The sequence below is a fragment of the Protomyctophum parallelum genome (genome assembly GCF_964188405.1).
Source record: "Protomyctophum parallelum genome assembly, chromosome: 18".
Classification (NCBI taxonomy): domain Eukaryota; kingdom Metazoa; phylum Chordata; class Actinopteri; order Myctophiformes; family Myctophidae; genus Protomyctophum; species Protomyctophum parallelum.
The window spans coordinates 42,660,271-42,683,244 of NC_139716.1; the positions used below are offsets into that span (position 1 = coordinate 42,660,271).

At 44.9% G+C, this 22,974-nt stretch overlaps 1 protein-coding gene across 4 annotated transcripts in view; it reads left to right on the plus strand.

Moving 5' to 3' along the window:
• Window positions 1-22,974, plus strand: part of nwd2 (NACHT and WD repeat domain containing 2) — a gene marked incomplete at its 5' end in the record, with an annotated part of 75,742 nt that overhangs the window by 43,086 nt on the left and 9,682 nt on the right. Inside the window, 4 exons of one of the 4 annotated variants that reach the window (XM_083788371.1) lie at window positions 13,817-14,020; window positions 17,221-17,371; window positions 20,463-20,752; window positions 21,606-21,914. In XM_083788371.1, the coding sequence (XP_083644497.1) occupies window positions 13,817-14,020; window positions 17,221-17,371; window positions 20,463-20,752; window positions 21,606-21,914 (954 nt within the window). Of the gene's footprint in view, window positions 1-13,816; window positions 14,037-14,175; window positions 14,242-17,220; window positions 17,372-20,462; window positions 20,753-21,605; window positions 21,915-22,974 lie in introns of those variants that run through there. The other 3 variants (XM_083788370.1, XM_083788373.1, XM_083788372.1) reach the window with 3 other exon arrangements.

The following is a 22,974-nucleotide window of genomic DNA, read 5'->3' on the forward strand; positions in this document are numbered from 1 at the left end:
GGACACTTCGACACCATCTCTGGGGGAGCCCGGGATCGAACTGGGCACCTCCCGGTTGCCATCCGGCCACTCTGCCGGTCACTCTACTCAAGAGCCCACTGCCGCCCCATGTGTGTGTGCATGTGTGTGTGCGCGTGTCTGGGTATGTGTCGGTATTCTCCTCTGTCGCATGATGCCTTTAGGATGTTAGCATCCTGGGGAGAGTTCAGGTTTGCACAGATCACTTTTAGACCTTCACCCTAGACAGAGAGGTTGATTGTTAATTTGTTATATTTTATTACGGTGACTTTGACTGAGCCGTTTATAGATTATTCCAATCCTTGGTGGTACTGAGGGGGGAGAGAGAGAGAGAGAGAGAGAGAGAGAGAGAGCGAGAGAGAGCGAGAAGATGAGAGATTGATGGCAAATAATTCAGATGGAACAGAACTGTTTCTAGGGATTGTAATTGAGGTGAGAGATCACCAATGCATTGGTGCCGTGAATTCTCAAAGTGGGGTCTGGGGACCCCCCGGGGGTCCTTGAAGTGGATCCAAGGGGGGTCACGAGCTAAATGATTGCTATAACCAAATGGCCCCTTACAGATCTGTGCGCATGCACGCACATACGAACACACTCACACACACCTATACTTTATTTTTCTAACAGCAACTACTAGTACTTTTCAGTGTGGAGCTCATGAATGATGACATACAGAGTAAACTGCTGCTTTCAACCAAGAAAGATGATACGCACTGTATTTGTGAGGACATAGACTAATAGAGAGAGGACTTCCGCACACCCGGTAGGTCATTTGGAGCAGGTGCGATGATGACGAGGCATATATACAATGTGGAAAGGAGAGACAGCCGCACACCGCCACTGCCGCTGGGTTCAGAGCATTTATTGAAGCAACGTTTCGGTCTTGCTCAAGCCTGAGGAAGGTCGCAAGACAGAAACGCTGAGGACATAAACTGAAGTTTTGTGATTGGCCCTGCATGTGAAGACATGGCAAATTGTCCTCAGTTTCTCCAATTGCTCTGCCCCTCTCTGCCCTCTCAAGTCTAGAAATACACGTGTCTGTCCTTGTGCTCTGTGTGTATGTGTTCCAGCGCCCCGCTGGCTGATGGGATGGCTGTCTGCCAACGGTGTCTGCTATAGGCTGACCCCAGCAGAGCCGGGGCTAAATTGAACTTATCAGTGCTAAAGTCAACTTGGCCAGGGCTGAACACATAGTCGAACCTGTAGGGTGAACTAAAGCAGCGCGCTTTCATCAACCTTTTCTGGATCATTCAGGGCCCAGTTGAAGATCTGTGTTAAGTGGGTCAGATGGGTGGGCCACGTTCCGCTTTCAGAGCACGTTTAAGTTTCCACGATCGGTCAAGTCGATCGTGTTTTGCGAACTGACACGAAATGAAAGACACGGTAAATCATGTTAAAACCAGCAGAGCTACAGACAGGCTCACATACGGCGCCACGTTGCAACGCGTAGTGAGCTTGTCAATCTAAGGGAATAAGCGAGCGTTGCAGCAGGCAGCCCTAGATTTCACTCTGTGTAACGGCATCCAGGCATGCTAGGCAACAGCGTCTTAAACCATTCTGACCTGAGATCAGATTCATACGAGGGTTTCCGCCGGGCACACACTGGTCCTGATGAACCCATTCTGACCTGAGATCAGATTCTAAAAAATGTCAGTCGTTCTTCGATTTTTCAAAAATAGCAGACCTACAAGCTCGTATCGCGCCACTCGGTGGCGCGATATGAGCTTGTAGATCTGCTATTTTTAAATAGCTAAAGCATAACATGATGCCGACACCAAAATGGGTGCCCGTTCAGAATGGGTTTTAAACTGTGTAATAGGACGATTTGAGCATTGTAAAAAAAAGAGGGGGGAGGGGGAGAAGTGGGCTCTTGAGTATAGAGTGGCCGGCAGAGTGGCCGGATGGCAACCGGGAGGTGCCCAGTTCGATCCCGGGCTCCCCCAGAGATGGTGTCGAAGTGTCCTTGAGCAAAGACACTGAACCTAACTACTATAATTGCACCCAAAGTGCAGGCTGGTGCATGACACGCCCAAGACACGCCCAAGACACGCCCATGACACGCCCATGACACGCCCATGACACGCCCAAGCATCATCATATAGAGGGGGGAGGGGGGAGGGGTAGAAGGGGGGGAAAAAAAGAAAGATTAACTTGTTGTGACTGAATCGCCTGTCTGCCTGTATTTGACCTGTAAAAAGGAATAAAACAAAACAAAGTAAAAAAAAAAGAAAGAATCCTGCAATATCCTCAACCCAGCTGAATGGAGGAGGCTATGGCTCACGGAGCTGGCTTTCCTCTGTGTGCGTGTGTGTGTGTGTATGTGTGTTCCGATGGTTTCATTCATTCCCTTCATTCATTTCCCTCGCCGATGCAATTTCACCGCCTTAACCTTAACCAACCTCAGCCTCCACACACTGTACAGGTTGAAGGGAGACACACACACACACACACACACACACACACACACACACACACACACACACACACACACACACACACACACACACACACACACACACACACACACACACACACACACACACACACACACACACACACACACACACACACACACACACACACACACACACACACACACACACACACACACACAGCCCAATAGAGAGACAGATGTGTATTCACACACAAGTCTGGAGCACATACAGTACCAAGCCATGCCTTATCCCATTCTGACCTGAGATCAGATTCATACGAGGTTTCCACTGGACACACACTGGTCTGATTAATGGGCAGCTGCTGCTGCGGTGCAGTTTGTACCTGAACACATTTTATCATAAAACTAACGCAATAACTGAAACTAGAATTGGACAAAGATTTCAGTTACTACCAAAAAATAAAAAGGAGGTTTTACAACTAATGAAAACGAATAGTTTTCAGATCTGAAAGCAAACAACTTGACGCAATGCGTTGGGAGCTTGTGGATCTGTTGTTTTTTTTTTTTGGGGGGGGGGGCAATTTCTCTGACCTTCTCACCCCTGACTGACTAATACAAGATAATTCTGCCTATGCGGGCTGGTTTCCAATGGGAACGGATCGGCTTGTTGCCATTCGAGGATTTCCGCAATAGAGTATCCAGGTGATGATAGTCAGCTCCATATATGGAGATCCATGTGTTGTACCAACTTGGGTCATTTGACTCGCGTCCCCAACCCTGAGTCTCTGACCAGCGATGTGATTATTTTGTCAATGCTGAGCAAATACTAATCCAAAAATTATAATCAATGAATGAACTCTACAAAGAAAACTCAGTACAAACTTCTACTAAAGTGCCACCACTGACAACCTAAAACTTCCCCTAAGCCTGTATATTTGCGCATTACGGAGATGGAAAGGCCAGCTACATCGTTTGATGTGTCACTTTGTTTGTTAAGAGCTGGAAGCAATCTCACACAGGGCTTTAGCTTGACAGGACACGGACGAATGCAAGGCAGGTGGCAGTGCAGGGTTACTTAACCAACACACTCATGAGTCATGTCACCGTGCAAGAGGAGAGAAACACTCACATGCTCACAGGTTGCTGTCGGTGCGGAAAACCTTGTATCTGCACATATTTCAGCTCTGTGCGTTTGTATTGTAAATGAATGCCCTATAATTCGTTGTAAAGCAAAGTAGTGGGGAGGAAAAGGGTGATCTACAAGATATTTTCGCTCTTTTTGAAACATTTGGAAAGTGGTTAAAGTGTGTTTAACCCATTCTGAACGGGCACCCATTTCGGTGTAAGCATCATGTTATGCTTTAGCTATTGAAAAATAGCAGATCTACAAGCTCGTATCGCGCCACCGAGTGGCGCGATACGAGCTTGTAGGTCTGCTATTTTTGAAAGAATCGAAGAACGACTGACATTTCTACAATCTGATCTCAGGTCAGAATGGGTTAATCAGACCAGTGTGTGTCCACTGTCCAGTGGAAACCTCGTATGAATCTGATCTCAGGTCAGAATGGGTTTTAAAGTGCGTTTTATAAATACTTGGACTGAGTGAAACAAAATACCTACACAGTGTGGATGGATCCAGTGTGGATACATTTTCTGAAAATAATTAATAATAATAATAATAATAATAATAACAGATTTAGACATACATGGTTTCCACCTGACAGCGACGACAAATACCACACCTGTGGGGGGAGGGGGGGGGGGGGGGCTGGGGGGGGTTAGTAGATCTCTAACCTGTCAGCTGCAGTAATAAAAGCCGGTTTCCATGACGATAGCGAGGGTTGGCATGGCAATGGTGTCATTGACCTGGAGATTAAGAATGACAATGAGCCGCGGCTGTCCCCACTCCAACCCCCCCCACCCCCGCCCCCCCCCCCCCCCAACCCATCCTCCCCCCCCGCTCCTCTCAAAACAGTCTCAATTTCGTGTCATGCTAAACCGCGCGGCTCTCGCCGCCGCAACGCCTCAAGGACGCCATGCTTATTGTTGCTACAGACACAGACCTCAGCCACCACACATTCCAGCTTGACTTCTTTGTTTCTCTTCTTCTCACTGTGTTTGTTTTGCCCCCCGGAAAAAAATGATAGGGAGTCGTTGAGTGTAAGAGGATAGTTTGACACACAGTATTGTTGGAGATATAGTGTTGGCTAAACTGTAGCTATTTGCAACTCTAGATTTTTTTTATAATGGGATGAATCTATAGCCCCTCTCGGAACCCTACATAAAGCTTTTCTGAAATTTTGATGTTTTATGTAGGGTCCCTGTTCATGACTATATTTTCGTATGGGAATTCTGGAACGCGGATGATAAACATGCTCTCTATAAGATCGAATCTGCGGCGTTTGACGGCCTTTTTTTGTTTGCGTTATTCTGAATTTGGGAACTTTATAAGTACCTATACATCCCGCTGCGAATATCTCCTGTGGCGCGGAAGCCGTTAAGTATTTTTAATCTTTGTTTGACCGATTTGGTCGCTTTATTTCTTCTTGTTTGTTTACCGTTTATTGTACCGCCTCCCGGTGTGCGGTTGGCTTGTGCGGCTACGTCCCTGCCTCTGATCTGCTCTGTCATAGCTATAGCGCCACTAGCTAGCCAGATAGGCGGTACAATGAGGTGTCAATAAACAAGGAAGGAAGAGAAGAATCAAAGCGACCAAATCGGTCAAACAAAGTTTGACAAAAAAATTAAAAATACTTAACGGCTTCCGCGCCACAGGAGATTTTCGCAGCGGCATGTATGGGTACTTATACTTCACATATTCAGAAACCCTCACACGAAAAAATGTCGTCAAAGAGCGCAGACAGGCGTTATCCACGTTGTTTATGTTTTATGTATGTCCGCGTACCAGGTGGCATGGTAGTGATGCAACAGGACCCAATGCACTGGGTCTAACAAATGTAAGAAACTTCAGTACCATTGGGTTCTGCTTGGAGGGCTAGGATGAATCTAGAGTTGCAATACCCTCCATTGACTCCCCATTCATCCAATTTGCTTTTGCGATCTGCTTGTATTAAACAACGTTAAACTCACCAAATGCAATTTCCGTGCTCAGACACAGGTAGCCAGCCAGCCAGGCAGGCAACCAGCCAGGCAGGCACACGCAAAGCTACTTAAAGGACAACTTTAGTTTTTTTCAACCAAGGTTCATGTTTTAGGTTGTTATTAGAGAAAGTTAAAGATGAGTGTTATTTTTTTTTCATTTGCTGCTTTCTTTCGTTTTAGGGATTTTAGCTGTTTTTGACAGGGGGGCGGGGGCATACGAACAAGGGGCTAAATATGTATTTTTTAAAGCAATTTTATGGTGATTTCTTTTTTTATGGTTTACTATAGTCCTAATAAACGCCAGGAAAATACATCTGGCCACAGAACATGCAGGATCTACTGAATGTGAAGGTAGCCTACTGAGGGAAGGCTTATATACTGTGTGTATAGGCTCAATATGTCAGTTTGTCACATTCAGTAGATCCTGTGATCTTCTGTGGCCAGATGTAATTTCCTGGCGTTTATTAGGACTATAGTAAACCATAAAAAAATAAATCACCATACAATTGTGTTAAAAAATACATATTTAGCCCCATGCTCGAATGCCCCCGCCCCCCTGTCAAAAACTGCTAAAATCCCTAAAACGAAAGAAATTTAACACTCACCTTTTAGTTTCTCTAATAACAACCTAAAACATGAACCTTGGTTCAAAAAACCTCAAACCTCAAAGTTGTCCTTTAAGGAAGTGGTTGCACCACTTATAAATCCACATGTTATGAGCTACTTTCTGTCAAGAAATTCTGTGCATGTCATTCTTTTTCCAAGTGTTGGAGTTTGGAAGCACTTGTCGAAGTCACTGAACAGCCCTGCGTACCACCTGTTTGACCTGAAGTCACTGAACAGCCCTGCGTACCACCTGTTTGACCTGAAGTCACTGAACAGCCCTGCGTACCACCTGTTTGACTAGCCGCAATTTGCAACTCTAGATTTTTTTACAATCTGTTGAATCTAGAGTTGCAACACCCTCCATCCACTTCCTATTCATGATTTTCGGTTTCTGATCTGCTGGTCTTAAATGACGTTAAACTCACCAACATTGCAGCTGTAGTCCAAGCTTGAATTATCCTCTTTCAATCTGCCGAGCTTGTTTTTCATAAAAATCCCCCGTAGACATGTTATGAGTTACTTTCTGTCCAAAATATTCCAAGAGTGACATTTCCGAGCCGCCATTTGTATTTTTGCAACGTGCCGTAAAACAAGATGTGAGGGGGAGCGCTTGTTTAATAGAATCTTACCTGCGCAGGTAAGACAGTAAGACACCCAAAGAAGAGGCATGACACAGTGCGACGCCCCATCACACACAGCCTTCTATTAAACAAGCGCTCCCCCTCACATCTTGTTTTACGGCACGTTGCAAAAATACAAATGGCGGCTCGGAAATGTCACTCTTGGAATATTTTGGACAGAAAGTAACTCATAACATGTCTACGGGGGATTTTTATGAAAAACAAGCTCGGCAGATTGAAAGAGGATAATTCAAGCTTGGACTACAGCTGCAATGTTCGTGAGTTTAACGTCATTTAAGACCAGCAGATCAGAAACCGAAAATCATGAATAGGAAGTGGATGGAGGGTGTTGCAACTCTAGATTCAACAGATTGTAAAAAAATCTAGAGTTGCAAATTGCGGCTACTGTTTGACCTGAAGTCACTGAACAGCCCTGCGTACCACCTGTTTTAAGTCACTGAACAGCCCTGCGTACCACCTGTTTGACCTGAAGTCACTGAACAGCCCTGCGTACCACCTGTTTGACTAGCCGCAATTTGCAACTCTAGATTTTTTTACAATCTGTTGAATCTAGAGTTGCAATACCCTCCATCCACTTCCTATTCATGATTTTCGGTTTCTGATCTGCTGGTCTTAAATGACGTTAAACTCACCAACATTGCAGCTGTAGTCCAAGCTTGAATTATTATTTTTGCAACGTGCCGTAAAACAAGATGTGAGGGGGAGCGCTTGTTTAATAGAAGGCTGTGTGTGATGGGGCGTCGCACTGCGTCGGCCTCTTCTTTGGGTGTCTTACCTGCGCAGGTAAGATTCTATTAAACAAGCGCTCCCCCTCACATCTTGTTTTACGGCACGTTGCAAAAATACAAATGGCGGCTCGGAAATGTCACTCTTGGAATATTTTGGACAGAAAGTAACTCATAACATGTCTACGGGGGATTTTTATGAAAAACAAGCTCGGCAGATTGAAAGAGGATAATTCAAGCTTGGACTACAGCTGCAATGTTGGTGAGTTTAACGTCATTTAAGACCAGCAGATCAGAAACCGAAAATCATGAATAGGAAGTGGATGGAGGGTATTGCAACTCTAGATTCAACAGATTGTAAAAAAATCTAGAGTTGCAAATTGCGGCTACTGTTTGACCTGAAGTCACTGAACAGCCCTGCGTACCACCTGTTTGACCTGAAGTCACTGAACAGCCCTGCGTACCACCTGTTTGACCTGAAGTCACTGAACAGCCCTGCGTACCACCTGTTTGACCTGAAGTCACTGAACAGCCCTGCGTACCACCTGTTTCCAATTTCCACATAATGCAGCAGTGCGACCCGTTAATAATGAGGACAAAGAGGAAAGTATCAAAAAAGTAATCCCACAAGTAATCAAACCCAAAATTGTATATATTCCATTTTCAGAAAATCAAGTAATCCATATAAAGTCAGCAAATAAAAACACAATGCAATGCTCTTAAAGGGAAAGAATAAATTCCTCACCCAACCTTCAAGTCCGGAGTCCACAGCAGGTTGCTTTGTCCAATAGCTCCTAATTGATTCAGAGCTTAAACTGTCGACCAAAAATGTTCGACCAAACTTCCTTTCTTCCCCTTCACAAAGTTATTTTCTTCCCCTTCACAAAGTTCTTCGGTCAAACTACTGAGTGGTTCTGATTATGGTTTAGTATTTGGCTATTGTCCTTAAAATAGTCTCTTTGACAAACCACCACCAAAACACTCTTTTTACTACCTAAAATGGAACCCACTAACTGTACTTTTATAGCTTTTCCTGGTACCTCACTTCCTGGAACTATATTGCCAACATACTTTTTGCCCACAGCGCCCCCTATGAGCAAACCTTGTCAACAGATGAAATGAATGACCATATTCAGGCCTGAAACAACAGAGCTTCGATGTCAGATCGACATATGGAGACAGCTATATATGGAGTGTGTCATGAGGCGTGATGTGACCATATTCAACTAGACATCAATATTCCATAATGTATTTGAACCCATTCATGACGGAAACCCCTTTTGGTGTTTTAAGCATTATGTTATACTTGAGCTGTTGAAAAATAGCAGATCTACAAGCACATAGCGCGTGTCACGAATCTTTGAATATATATTCTTTCACAGTAACGTTTTTAACTCATATCTTTGCTTCTGGGGGGGGAGGGGGGGGTCCCTGGAACAACATATTTTCAGATGGGGGTCGGCGGCCAATTACATAATAATTCTGGGGGTCACTGACATAGAAACAGGTTTTTCAGAAAACTGTCATGATTTAGAAGACATTTGTAGAATCTGGTCTCAGTCCTAAAGGGGTTAACCAAGATATTGCCTTGTTATCACCCTGTAGTGTATGTTATGTTTCATTTTATTTTAATACTCATACCAGGAAAAGACTCGCTCACTGTATAAAAAATGAAGGAAAACCCCTCAGACCGAGACTTTATTTTATCATGCTCAAGGGCTCTGTGCTCAAAGTGCAATTAAAAAGCAAACGTTTCGGTCCCAAGACCGTCATCAGTGCAGTGAAGGAGTTTTCATCATTCTGTTTACGGTGAGCGAGTCTTTTTCTGTCAAGTTTTGTTTGTTTTTGAGACCACCGCTCCTGTAGTCAAGTTTGAAAAAAAGGAGGAAGAAAAGGCGCAAAGGTTTTCTCAGTGCTTCAATACTCATACCAGGAAAGGAAATGCAGTTCTCCACACAGTAGAGCAGGGGTCTGCAACCTTTTTGACATGAAGTGCCGTGTCTTTATTTTCTTGATAGTCAGCGTGCCATATCGACATTACGTTTAATTATGACACCACATTCAAATTATATATTTCCATCCCATTTTGATTGTTCATACACACATAGCAACCTTACATTTTCTCCTTCTTTAATTTTTTTTCTTTCACATCAGCATGTATGATTTTTAGACTAAATTTGTATCTGTACCACTGTCTCCCCAGTCAGAGTTCAATGAATGTGAGTTTAAATGAATATATAATTATGTGCAGGATGTAATTTGTATACAGATGTGAGTGGACTTAATTTAACTTTAAACCTTTTTATATACATTTAAATTTAAAAGAAAAATCATCTCTCTCACACTTGTGCCAGTGTGCCAGTGACCACCCTCTGCTGTGCCAATGTTGGCACCCGTGCCTAAGGTTGCCTACCCCTGCAGTAGAGTATGAGGAAGTGTCACAACTCCCAACCAAACACATCACTGCTCCGTTATCTGCAATGTATTATTCATGGGGTTCTGGTTTGAAATGGCTACTGAAAAACATTAACCACTTTAACGCTGGCATGTCATAAGTTGGCATGTCATAATAGGTGAACAATATCCAAACAAATATAAACAAAATGTCAAAACATTTCAAGTATAGTGAAAAAATATCAGATCTACAGGCTCGTACTGCGGATCATATCATGAAAATAGTGGCTAACCATCACATTGTAGACTGGACAGAGTTTGACTGCCACTTTCTTTAGCTGAAAGTAAAACGTTGATACTTTTTTTCCCTTCAGGACCACAGATTTGGGGCTCACTTCAGCCTCCTTTCGCAGTGCCAGCGCTTACGCAACCACCTTAAACTGCTTTGTGTGTGTGTTGCATAGATTGACTGACTGGGCGAGTGATTGATTTGTTGATTCATAGCCGGGGTCCAATATCTCAATCACCTTTCCCCGTCTCTCGCACCCTGAGTCATCAGACAAAGTGCACTTACGCAGAGTATAAAATCCCTTCCAGCGATGAAAAGTGCGGCGGGAGGGCAACGTTTGTGTGTGTGTGTGTGTGTGTGTGTGTGTGTGTGTGTGTGTGTGCGTCCGTGCGTGCGTGCGTGTGTGTGGCTGAAACTGGAATTTGCAGTGTATGAGTGTATGGATGGAGAGTATGTGATGGAAGTGACAGGAGGTTATCCGTAACACAGGAGAGCTGACTGGTTGTGTGTGTGTCTGTGTGTGTGTGTGTGTGTGTGTGTGTGTGTGTGTGCGTGCGTGCGTGTGTGCGTGCGTGTGTGCGTGTCTGTGTGTGTGTGTGTGTGTGTGTGTGTGCGCGTGCATGCGTGCAATCCGTGCATGCGCCTGCTTGCATCTCTACGTGTGTGCACACACAACAGAGTTTTTTTGCAAGATTCGCTACATCACTAAGATGCCCATCTTACCAAAATACTTCCTTAATGTCAACAAAGTCCACGATAACAACACCAGAGGGAGTTCAACAAACCACCTTCAACCCAGATTCGGCTCAAACAATGGGGTTAAATAAATGTTGCTCCTATGCCACTACAATGTGGAACACACTACCAACAGCCGTAGAAATGTGAATCCCCTCACTGAGACTTTTTCCACAGTTAGTATTGCGTGCACTCTCTCTCGGTGCAGGGAGGATTCAGATTTTTTTTACAGAGGCCAGTTGCGAATTGCAGCCATCCGTAGGTGCCCTTTGAGAGCGGTTTTGAAGGAGTCAAGGGATTTGCATGTCCTAATGACTGTTGGTAGGGCGTTCCACATTTTGGTGGCATAGGAGCGAAAATAATTTAGTCCCTTGTTTGTGCCAAATCTGGGCTCTCTACTGCCAAATCTCTCTCTCTCTACTGATTGAGATGCCAACACACCAACACTTTCCCTTCTGATTATTCCCCTTTCAACTCGTTTTCCATCTGCGCTGCCGAGTCCAACCGAGAAGCCAATAGATTAGAGACGGTCAGCTCGCCCCCAGGGACTCAGCCACATGCTCTCATGTGATTTCTGATTGGATGCTGCTGGGTGTTTTTTTTTTGGTTTCCTTCTTGCCGTGACCCCCCCCCCCCCCCCCCCCCCCTGCTGTGAGCAACGCAGGCGAACAAGGGGTCCAACGTGGATCATGAAGTGTCGTCGCCCTGGGCGAGGCAGCAGCACGGTGTTCCTCGCTTGGCGGGGTCTTACAGTCATCTGGCATGTGATTGTCCCCTCCCCCTCGTCAAGGGAAAGCTGCAAAAGTGTGTGTGTGTGTGTGTGTGTGTGTGTGTGTGTGTGTGTGTGTGTGTGTGTGTGTGTGTGGAAGAGTTACTATGTGTGACGAACGGATCAGCTGGCCTTCTTTCGTCGGCACATTTTCCAAGCGATGCTCTGCCCTCATTTCTCTCCCTTCGCACGCACACACACACACACGCACACACACACACACACACAAACGTGCCTGATTGTGCACATCGCGGAAGCGCGCTGGTAATTGGCCCTGATGAGTTGCGGCGCTGATGAATTGGCCGTCACTCGCAGGCACAGATGTGTGCCGGAGCGGCGGGGGGGGGGGGGGGGGGGGGAAGGAAGCGAGGTTTTTCCGCCCGCGAGGCCATATTATCCCATTCTGACCTGAGATCAGATTCATACGAGTTTTCCATTGGACACACACTGGTCTGATGAACCCATTCTGACCTGAGATCAGATTCTAAAAAAATGTCAGTCGTTCTTCGATTTTTCAAAAAAATAGCAGACCTACAAGCTCGTATCGCGCCACTCGGTGGCGCGATATGAGCTTGTAGATCTGCTATTTTTCAATAGCTAAAGCATAACATGATGCCGACACCAAAATGGGTGCCCGGACAGAATGGGTTATACACAATATGTATAGCGGGGAGATAATGGACGGATGAAAAGGCTTCCGGTCCAATTGTGCGCCGTGCCTATAATTACCAGGCCGACGGGATGAGTGTGCATGCGCTCACTGTGCTGACGAAGATCATTGGAGGAGATTACAGACGGTTATCGGGGCTTTGATCAGCTTTGATAGTGATTGCAGAGATGGTGATGCTGATGACTAAGCGCGTTATGTGCCGGTTCGACGGAATGGTGTGAGTGAGCTTGTAGGTCGGCTTGCATATCAAATTTTAAATTAGGCTTAAAAAGGGCCATGGGACAAGAAACACTTTGCTGGGGTTCTTATGTGGGCAATGTGTGCTTTTAGATATTTCAGTATTTCAAAGTGTCCATGGGCTCCATGATGTCATGGACACTGAGCTCACTTACTTCCTGGACTACATGTTGTCTCAGTAAGACAGCCATCCCTCTATCCACAAGGAGGATCATTGGACCAAAGCATTATGGGAATTGTAGTCCAGGAAGGACAACTATGCGATGTATTTTTTTAGTTACAGTGTCGTGTGGCCCTCTGGAGTGAGTGTGGAAATATAGTGGCCCTCTCCATCGTCATAGTTGCGCCCACCCCTGCGTTATATGATCAGCCATTTGAAAATAGCCACAGACACACACACACATACACGGATGGTTGCTTCACGTCTTCACAGTTTGTCATTCAGTATTTTAGCTGTGACGTGAGCGCCCCCTCCTGAGATACTTCCGGGTCCTACTTTTGTGTCCCCATGGAGTTATACTGTGACGCTCCGTCGGACTAAATCTGAGACGAAAACAACCACGAAAGTCTCATTTTACCGCTTTCCTCGCAACAACAAAGCTGCGCTGCTCTCCAAAATCTGATAGTGACAGGCCGTCTGCCCCACATGGAATACTATCGCCATTTTATTTTATTGTGTCAAATAAATCCTCATAATGCAAACTAGATTCAACATACTCAAGCCTGCACACATTCTAAATATACCCCAGAAATATTTTACCGATCAAATGGACTGTTGCCACCTTCAATAATAATGATAATAATAGTCTTTATTGTCTCCACATCATATATTTTTGTTGTCATGGACACTTGTACAAAACATTAATAATTCTACTCGAGTTGGAAGCATTAAGACCCATTTTAACCCTCTATGGCTTCCTTTCTGAAAAATAATGTCAATTTAAAAAGATTCACGCGTCTAGATATTCTATTTACAATGGGATCGGGAGCTGGTGCCACTTGGACCCGGACGTAACGTAGCACTACAAAATGACCTCGGACTTAAATACTGAATTTTGGCAGAAGAATCCGGGCAAAGACAATACGCCCTTCGGGCTTGGTCCCTTAATAATCAATAGGTGTAGCCCTACCTATCACGTTTCTTCTAAGGATAAGGTGAATAGACTTATTTTCTGCCCTTTCTCTTGTGTGCCCCCCTCCCCTAACCCCCCTAACCCCCCTCTCCCACCCTTTAGGGTCTGGTGGGAGAGAAGTACGGCAGCATCCGCGTGCCGGGGGAGGTGGAGTCGGCGGAGTTCGAGATGATCCTGGACGCGGCGGTGGAGGCGGGCCTGGACACGCACGTCCTGGAGGAGTGGTACTGCCGGGACGAGAACTCGGTGCCGCCGGCGTACTATCTGAAACCCAAAGAACAGATGCTCAAGAACTACCAGAACTCCAACAACCAGGTCAGGGGCTTATAAAGATTCTACTAAATGAACTCTGTGCCGCCCGCATACTATCTCAAACCCAAAGAACAGATGCTCAAGAACTACCAGAACTCCAACAACCAGGTCAGGGCTTTAATATAAGATTCTACTAAATTAACTCTGTGCCGCCCGCATACTATCTCAAACCCAAAGAACAGATGCTCAAGAACTACCAGAACTCCAACAACCAGGTCAGGGCTTATAAGATTCTACTTAAAGGTATATTCAGTGATTTCACTCAAAAAACCTTAGGTTTCGTTTTTGGCTGTGGGACCCAGCCTTTCGTCCAATCAGGATAGAGAGTCAAAAACGAAACCTAAGGTTTTTTGACCCCCAGGGGTTAACTGGGGACAGGGAGGAACTCCTTATATGGTCAGCACACTCTAATAGTAGGGAGGATTATCACAACAAAACAAAAAAAATAAGTGATATTTGAATTAAGTGAAATCACTGAATATACCTTTAAATGAAAAGTTCAAAAATAGCAAATGTACAATAAGCTCGCAGTCGCAGCACGGCACAAAGTGAGAAAAAGACCCAACGTAGCGAAGCAGGCTGGATTCCAGGCTAGGGTACGGGTACAGTATGCAGAGGACAACTTTCACATTTTGTGCAAATATACAGTGACAAAAACAAATACCCTAAAGTATGGGGAAAGAATATAGTATTATTATTTATTAAATATAGGCCAACTTGGCCAAGTGTACTCATTGGGTTGTGTTCTGGATCTGATCTGTACAAACCATAGACTGTAAAAAATATGGACAAAGCGTTCCCCGGGTCTAACATGAACGTAAAATTAAGCCTGAAATCCCTTGCATTCTAATGCACTGTAAGTCGCCATCTTTCAAGATCCGTTTTGGCCCAGCTGGCCATTGGCTGGCCCAGACAACGAGGCGGGACTTCCCCCCTTCTTCTCCGTTGGTTTTTATTTTGACTCGAGTGGGAGGAGAAGACTCTTGAGTGGGAGGGGAATCCCGATCATAGACGGTAACGGTAGCCACGCCCCTCAGAACATACGCGACTTTATGGTCATTATTTTAATTAATGGGACCATAATTTTCCAAAAAGAATATTATGACATTAGAAATGAGACTTTAAACTAGTGACTGGAAGCAGAAAGTATTCATGACCATGTTTATTAAGGTAATACAGTCTAGGTGAAGTTGGGCCCAAATACATGGGCCTCTATGGAGCTATGGGGCTTTTTGGGTCCAGTCCAGCGCCACAACAGGCCATTATATGAACTACCGATTTCAAATGAAGGTCATTACACACTGGCGAATTAGCGACGCGATGCGAATAAGCGATCTGAAAATGCGAAATATTGCATGTTGCAGTTCGCCTGCGAATCTCTGCAAAATACGACACCAGAGCGAACAAATAAAAGCGAAAACGGTCGCATTTTCGCACATTCGCACATTCGCCACTGATGTGGAAGCTTGCATGGACTTCAATTGGTTTTTTTTTAATGCGAATTATTCGCACGAATATATCGCGTCGCTAATTCGCCAGTGTGTAATGACCTTGAGGCTTCACGAAATATCTGGCTGACTGCCCCCCTGGTACAAACACATACATGTACATATAGGCTGTACACATAGGCTACATACACAAGGCAAACCAAAACATGCTTTGCCTGTAGTTTGTGTGGAGCTTTATCCCGTCAGCGACAGCTACAGTATTCCACCTACAATGCTGTCTTCACGCCAAGAACATGTTTAACCCATTCTGACCTGAGATCAGATTCATAACGAGGTTTCCGCCGGACACACACTGGTCTGACGAACCCATTCTGACCTGAGATCAGATTCTAAAAAATGTCAGTCGTTCTTCGATTTTTCAAAAAATAGCAGACCTACAAGCTCGTATCGCGCCACTCGGTGGCGCGATACGAGCTTGTAGATCTGCTATTTTTAAATAGCTAAAGCATGACATGATGCTGACACCAAAATGGGTGCACGGTCAGAATGGGTTAATGCACTTGTAAACTATCTAGTAAATGTCACACTTGGTCTGTCTGCACAGTACTTTTGTTGGTATCTAAGTGCTGTGTATGTCTGGAGCTTCTTCACTTTCTTTTCCTGTCAGGGTTTATGGAGCAGATAAAAAGCATGCAGCCCCCTGCTTTGTCCTGTGAAAGCTACATGGCAGTCCCGCTGTGCTGCAGTTCCACTTGAGCTGCATGGGCAGCGTGTCATTATAGCTGTCAGCGAAGTCTCCACACAGCTATAGCCCCTTCAACCAGTGGTGTAAAGTAACTAAGTACATTTAACTTAACCCATTCTGACCTGAGATCAGATTCTATAAACGTCTTCTACATCCTGACAGTTTTCTGAAAAAGCTATGTTTCTATGTCAGTCGTTCTTCGATTTTTCAAAAATAGCAGACCTACAAGCTCATATCGCGCCACTCGGTGGCGCGATATGAGCTTGTAGATCTGCTATTTTTCAATAGCTAAAGCATAACACGATGCTAACACCAAAATGGGTGCCCGGTCAGAATGGGTACTGTACTTAATTATTTCTATGCCTTGGACATGTATACACGTCTTTAGATTTAAAAAAAAAAAAAAAATTGGTTGGCCTCTCCTTCTGCAGTGTACTCCTTGTGGTTTCGTGCATGCTTACTGCCGTTCACTTCCTCCAAAAGAATGGCTCACAACTCCTAATCTAGGGAACTCTCCATGGTTTTGACCAAAAGGACAATGTTCCGTCTGGAATATTAACGCTTCTAGAGAGACTTTAGCGTGAGCAGCGTGAGGTAAGAACGAAAGACAGATTATGCCTCCCGGTTTTGGGGGGCGAACGGAAGGGAGGGGCTTTTCAGAGTCAAATCTACCATATGGCCTGGGCCGTGGCTCAGCGGTCCATACTCATAATACAGCGTCACACAATAGCATTATGCGGCACGTTTCGAGCTTGTACTTTTCTATTTTTGAATTTAAATCCTGAAAAGTTAGTGTTAGATGACGTTTGCACCCAACAGAGACGATTTTAATGTAATAACATAACATACAATATTATATATTTGAGAAAAACAACAACAATTCACTCCAGTACAGTACAGTTCCATTTGTACAGCATTATCATCGTGTACAGTCTAGCTGGTGGTGACACAGTGCCGTTATAAAAGCCAGGCTGTGCCGTCGTCTGTACTGTACTCCACAGATGGAGTCAAGCAGTGCAGCCAAGACCAAGAGCGACAAGGCCTGGAGGAACGTGTCGGAGGAGATCAAGAGGATTCTGCGTACGGCCGTGCTGCAGCTCCAGGAGAAAGGCACCATGCAGAGCCCTCAGGCCAAGAAGTTCCTCTGCTCTGGTTTGTTCCAAAGGCTATGGCCTTAGCTACACACACACCACCTCTCACTGCATTCAAGGCTATTGGCCGATTCATACTCCTATTTTATCGCTGTTTCGGCGCTGTAGTGCCGAAATGATTTCGGCTCGTCAGAAATTTTCAGTAGCACCGAAGAGCCGACTTTAGGACGGTACCCGCCACCCCGAACCTCAAATGACGTCAAATTGTAGGCTCTACAGCGCCGAACCGACTTTTATTCTGCTCTAAAATAGGAGTATGATTCGGCCCTTTGGCCCAGCTACACACCACCTCTCAGGCTATGGCCCAGCTACACACCACCTCTCACTTCATTCCTTTGCTGCTGCTTGCCTCCGTCCACCATGTTCCTCTTGTATTTCACAAAGTTTTATTAAGTTTTTGCAATTTCTGTTCAGTTTGTGTTCATTTAAAAAAACAATGTGTTCACTAGCTCAGTTAGGCTTAGCCTACATCAGAGTTTTGATTTGGTTTTGTGTTAGTATTAGATGTGTTAATTGTAATCGATTAGTTGTGGTGAGATTCAGCAAGGTCAGAAAATAGCAAAAAATAGCAGATCTACAAGCTCACCATGCGTGGTACATTATGAGCTTGTAGATCTGCTATTTTTTAAAGACGTTTGACAGATTAAAGCCAATGTCATTTTTACAGTTTTGTTATTTATTTTTCATAAAGCCTCGTTTTCAGTCAGCTAAAATGCTTTTCCAATTCCAGTTGTAGTCATTTTATTTTCGCTTTGGTTAACTATAATAACAGTGGTAGCTTTGTCATATAGACACACTAATCATGCTTTGTTCTATTGGGTGGACAATGCTTGACTTTTCAATATCTTCAATTATTCCACTGTGATTTCACACGATGTATTGCTACATGAATCATTTACACGCCTATTTATCATTCGGATTATTCAGAAATACTGCAGTACATGTGCACATGGACGAATGGTATCACAATTACATTAATTATGCAATTATATAGCTTCATTTGAACGCCTGTTTTCCCCCTCTATTCATCATCATCACTCGTTCTCTTTAATATCACACTCATCATTAAGCAGTAGAGCTATTGACAGATGGAAGCAGTTTAATGAGCCACACCAGGGTTATAAAGAACACTAGAAAAATGCTAATTAGCTTTCCTCAAAGTTGTCCATTTGAGTCGTGAAGAATGTGTTGAAAAGTACTTCAAAGTGTTAATTCTAATTCTTTATTTTTCTTAATTTTTCCCCCAAACGTTTTGATATCTTAAAGAGGGCTGCCTGGGGCGCGAGCAGGCATGATTAACCCATTCTGACCTGAGATCAGATTCATACGAGGTTTCCGCCGGACACACACTGGTCTGATGAACCCATTCTGACCTGAGATCAGATTCTAAAAAAATGTCAGTCGTTCTTAGATTTTTCAAAAAAAATAGCAGATCTACAAGCTCATATCGCGCCACTCGGTGGCGCGATATGAGCTTGTAGATCTGCTATTTTTAAATAGCTAAAGCATAACATGATGCTAACACCAAAATGGGTGCCCGTTCAGAATGGGTTAATATCACACTCATCATTAAGCAGTAGAGCTATTGACAGATGGAAGCAGTTTAATGAGCCACACCAGGGTTATAAAGAACTGCTAATGCTAATTAGCTTTCCTCAAAGTTGTCCATTTGAGTCGTGAAAAATGTGTTGAAAAGTACTTCAAAGTGTTAATTATAATTCTTTATTTTTCTTAATTTTTTCCCCAAACGTTTTGATGCTTAACCCATTCTGATCTGAGATCAGATTCATGCGAGGTTTCCACTAGGACACACACTGGTCTGATTAACCCATTCTGACCTGAGATCAGATTCTAGAAATGTCAGTCGCTCTTCGATTTTTCAAAAATAGCAGACCTACAAGCTCGTATCGCGCCACTCGGTGGCGCGATATGAGCTTGTAGATCTGCTATTTTTCAATAGCTAAAGCATGACATGATGCTGACACCAAAATGGGTGCCCGGTCAGAATGGGTTAAAGGGGGCTGCCTGGGGCGCGAGCAGGCATGATTAAGACCCAAGGCACAGACATTCAAAAACAAATTATCTAAAAAGAAACACAAGCCTGCTTATGAATTATGCAACAATTCTAAGGATATTTAGAACATTTAAATTAATTGTAATTGTTATTTTTCTTCAAAGAACACTGTAAGACAATGGGGGTCCCCCTGGCTATACCTAATCCCACCCCCCCCCCCACCCCCAGGGACAAATTAGCCATTGGGCCATTGGGGCCGTGGCCCAGGGGCCCTTGGCTCTCAGGGGCCCTTCTGGGAAATTGGACCGCGCAGCACTAGGTTTGACGCCCTGAAAAGGGCTCCTGGGGCCCTTCATTGGCCATTGATTTAGTTAAATTTAGGTCAAAAACGTAATGAAAACATGGAAAAACATAAAAATGTTGCGCGCGCTATGGGGGCCCTGCAAACATGACCGGCCCAGGGGCCCTCATGGGGGTTAATCCGTCCCTGCCCCCCCCCCCCCCACCCACCCTAAATATCCAATCTATGACCCAGAATAGGGACGCCAGGGTTCATGTGGATAACTTGATTGATTGATTATTTTATTAGACAAAAGAAAAATGCAAACAGCACAAGGTACAGTCAGGCATTTTGGTCCAAAAGGATTTCCGAAGGAAGGCCTTGCGGTCCTGTTTCCATTCGGGTCCCATGCACTCTCACATATATAGTCAATATGAACAAGAATCTAACCGAGTCTTGAACTTTGATGAAATCCCGGCAATGCCGGCATATGTGATTTTATCAAACGTGTTTGTGCTTTAACAAGTCTCAAGAGGATCTAATCTATCTAATTACGGGCTAAAGTCGTACAGTATAGACACAGTTTAATCTACACTCTACAGTATATGTGAGAGATGGCTTTGGAAGCAGTGCATCATCACCACCCCATCAAGCTGCTTAACCCCAAAATGATATGTATTTGGCCGCGAAGCCATAAGATTATTATAAAAGAAATTGTGTGTGCGTGTGTGTGTGTCAGGTCTCCTGACCCCACGACAAGGTGGTTTTTGCGTGAAAGTTTTAATTTTGTGTTTTCAGCCCTGGAGGACGAACTCGACTTCGCCCTGGGCAAACAGACCCCTGCCTTCCTCAAGAAGTGCGTGTGCTACATCCGTAAGATCTCCAACTTCGACCGCTTCGCCAAGCTCCCCGAGATGGCCCGCTACATGGACATCGTGGTCAGCGATGTTGCGATCCTGCGCAACCAGGAGGCCTACGAGCGCCTCCTGAAGGTGCGCGACGAGTTCATCCCCACCGTGGTGGCGGCGTCCAACCTGCGCGTCTACTCCTCGGTCACACACTGCGACATGAAGCTGGGCTACTCCCAGGTAAGGGACGGAGAACTACTTTGAGAACCACTATGACCCCTTTTCCACCGGTTGGTTCCCAGTGGGAACCGGTTCAGTTCTTTTCCACCGGTTGGTTCCCAATGGGAACCGGTTCAGTTCTTTTTGGTTTTTAGTCCATGAGCCAGAGCTCCAAAATTGGTGGGCAAACTATACCCTATATTAAATTGTTTATAGGATCAATACAAGTAAATTAATACATGATAACCCTTCCACAGTAGTAGCTTTTTCATGTTTTTGATTATTTTGCATATTTTCCTACATAATTCCTCATTTGCATATTTAAAAATGTAAAATTTGTAATACAATAAATCATTGTCTTCGTGTAAGTACTCAATTGGGAGAGTTTAACCCATTCTGACCTGAGATCAGATTCATACGAGGTTTTCCACTGGACACACACTGGTCTGATTAACCCATTCTGACCTGAGATCAGATTCTAGAAATGTCAGTCGCTCTTCGATTTTTCAAAAAATAGCAGACCTACAAGCTTGTATCGCGCCACTCGGTGGCGCGATATGAGCTTGTAGATCTGCTATTTTTCAATAGCTAAAGCATAACATGATGCTGACACCAAAATGGGTGCCCGTTCAGAATGGGTTAATGGTGATAACAATCTAATATAGGTATGGTTTTGCCCACTCAATTCATAATTCACGTTTCAATTTTGGAGCTCTGGCTCATGGACTAAAAACCAAAAAAGAACTGAACCGGTTCCCACTGGGAACCAACCGGTGGAAAAGGGGCCTTTGAGAACCACCCACGTACAGTACAGTACAGTACAGTACAGTACAGTGCATGTATATTCCCGCTAACGCCCTCCGGTCCCACGCAGGAGGTGGAGAGCCACTACGTGGAGGGCCTGTGCAAGCAGTTCTACGAGGACATGGTGGACATCATCCAGGCCACCGTGCAGCAGAACTTCGACACGGAGACGGACCCGCTGTACGACGAGGTGGTGCAGCACCTGTCGCTGTGCAAGACCTTCGCCGCGTCCTACGCCTACGCCAGCGACACGCTGGACCACGTCCGCGACTACCTGCTGCTGCCGTCCGCCAAGGGGAGCCCCCGCATGAGCCCCCTGGTGGTGTTCGGAGGACCCTGCACTGGGAAGACGCTGCTGCTGGCCGAGGTGGCCAAACAGGTGAGGGTTGTTTTTTAACCCATTCTGACCTGAGATCAGATTCATACGAGGTTTACGCCGGACACACACTGGTCCTGATGAACCCATTCTGACCTGAGATCAGATTCTAAAAATGTCAGTCGCTCTTCGATTTTTCAAAAATAGCAGACCTACAAGCTCATATCGCGCCACCGAGTGGCGCGATACGAGCTTGTAGATCTGCTATTTTTAAATAGCTAAAGCATAACATGATGCTGACACCAAAATGGGTGCCCGGTCAGAATGGGTTAATGTAGATCGTGCTATTTGAGCGGTGCCCCCGCTCCATTTACACAGCTGTGTGTCCCGTCCGTCCGTCCGTCCGTCCGTCCGTCTGTCTGTCTGTCTGTCCGAGCACAGAAAGCTGCAACACGGTAACTCTGTCATTTCTCGACCGTTTCGGACGCAGGAAGGTGTCTGGGAATTTTGTCTAAATTAGTTAATTAAAAAGGCCAAACAGCCAACATGTTTCGACCATAACTGGTCTTCATCAGGGTGATAATGAAGAACAAACTCATTATATAGCACAAAGGCAATTAAAAGGTGCCAAATGCACGTGGGTGCCAATCAGTTAATACACAGGTAATTATGTGTATTAACCCATTCTGAACGGGCACCCATTTTGGTGTCAGCATCATGTCATGCTTTAGCTATTTAAAAATAGCAGATCTACAAGCTCATATCGCGCCACCGAGTGGCGCGATACGAGCTTGTAGGTCTGCTATTTTTGAAAAATCGAAGAGCGACTGACATTTTTAGAATCTGATCTCAGGTCAGAATGGGTTCATCAGACCAGTGTGTGTTCGGCGGAAACCTCCTATGAATCTGATCTCAGGTCAGAATGGGTTAATGTTGTATTATTGGCGCCCGCTGGCCAGGTGGTCCAGGCGCATGCTATAGGCTTTGGCCTGACGGCGCGTTGAGTATGAAGTTCATGACGACTTTTGCTGCGTGTCTCTCCCCTTCTCTCTCTCTCCCTCTTTCCTGTCTATCTTCACTTGATACTATCAATAAAGGCAGAAAAGCCAAAAACAAATCTTTA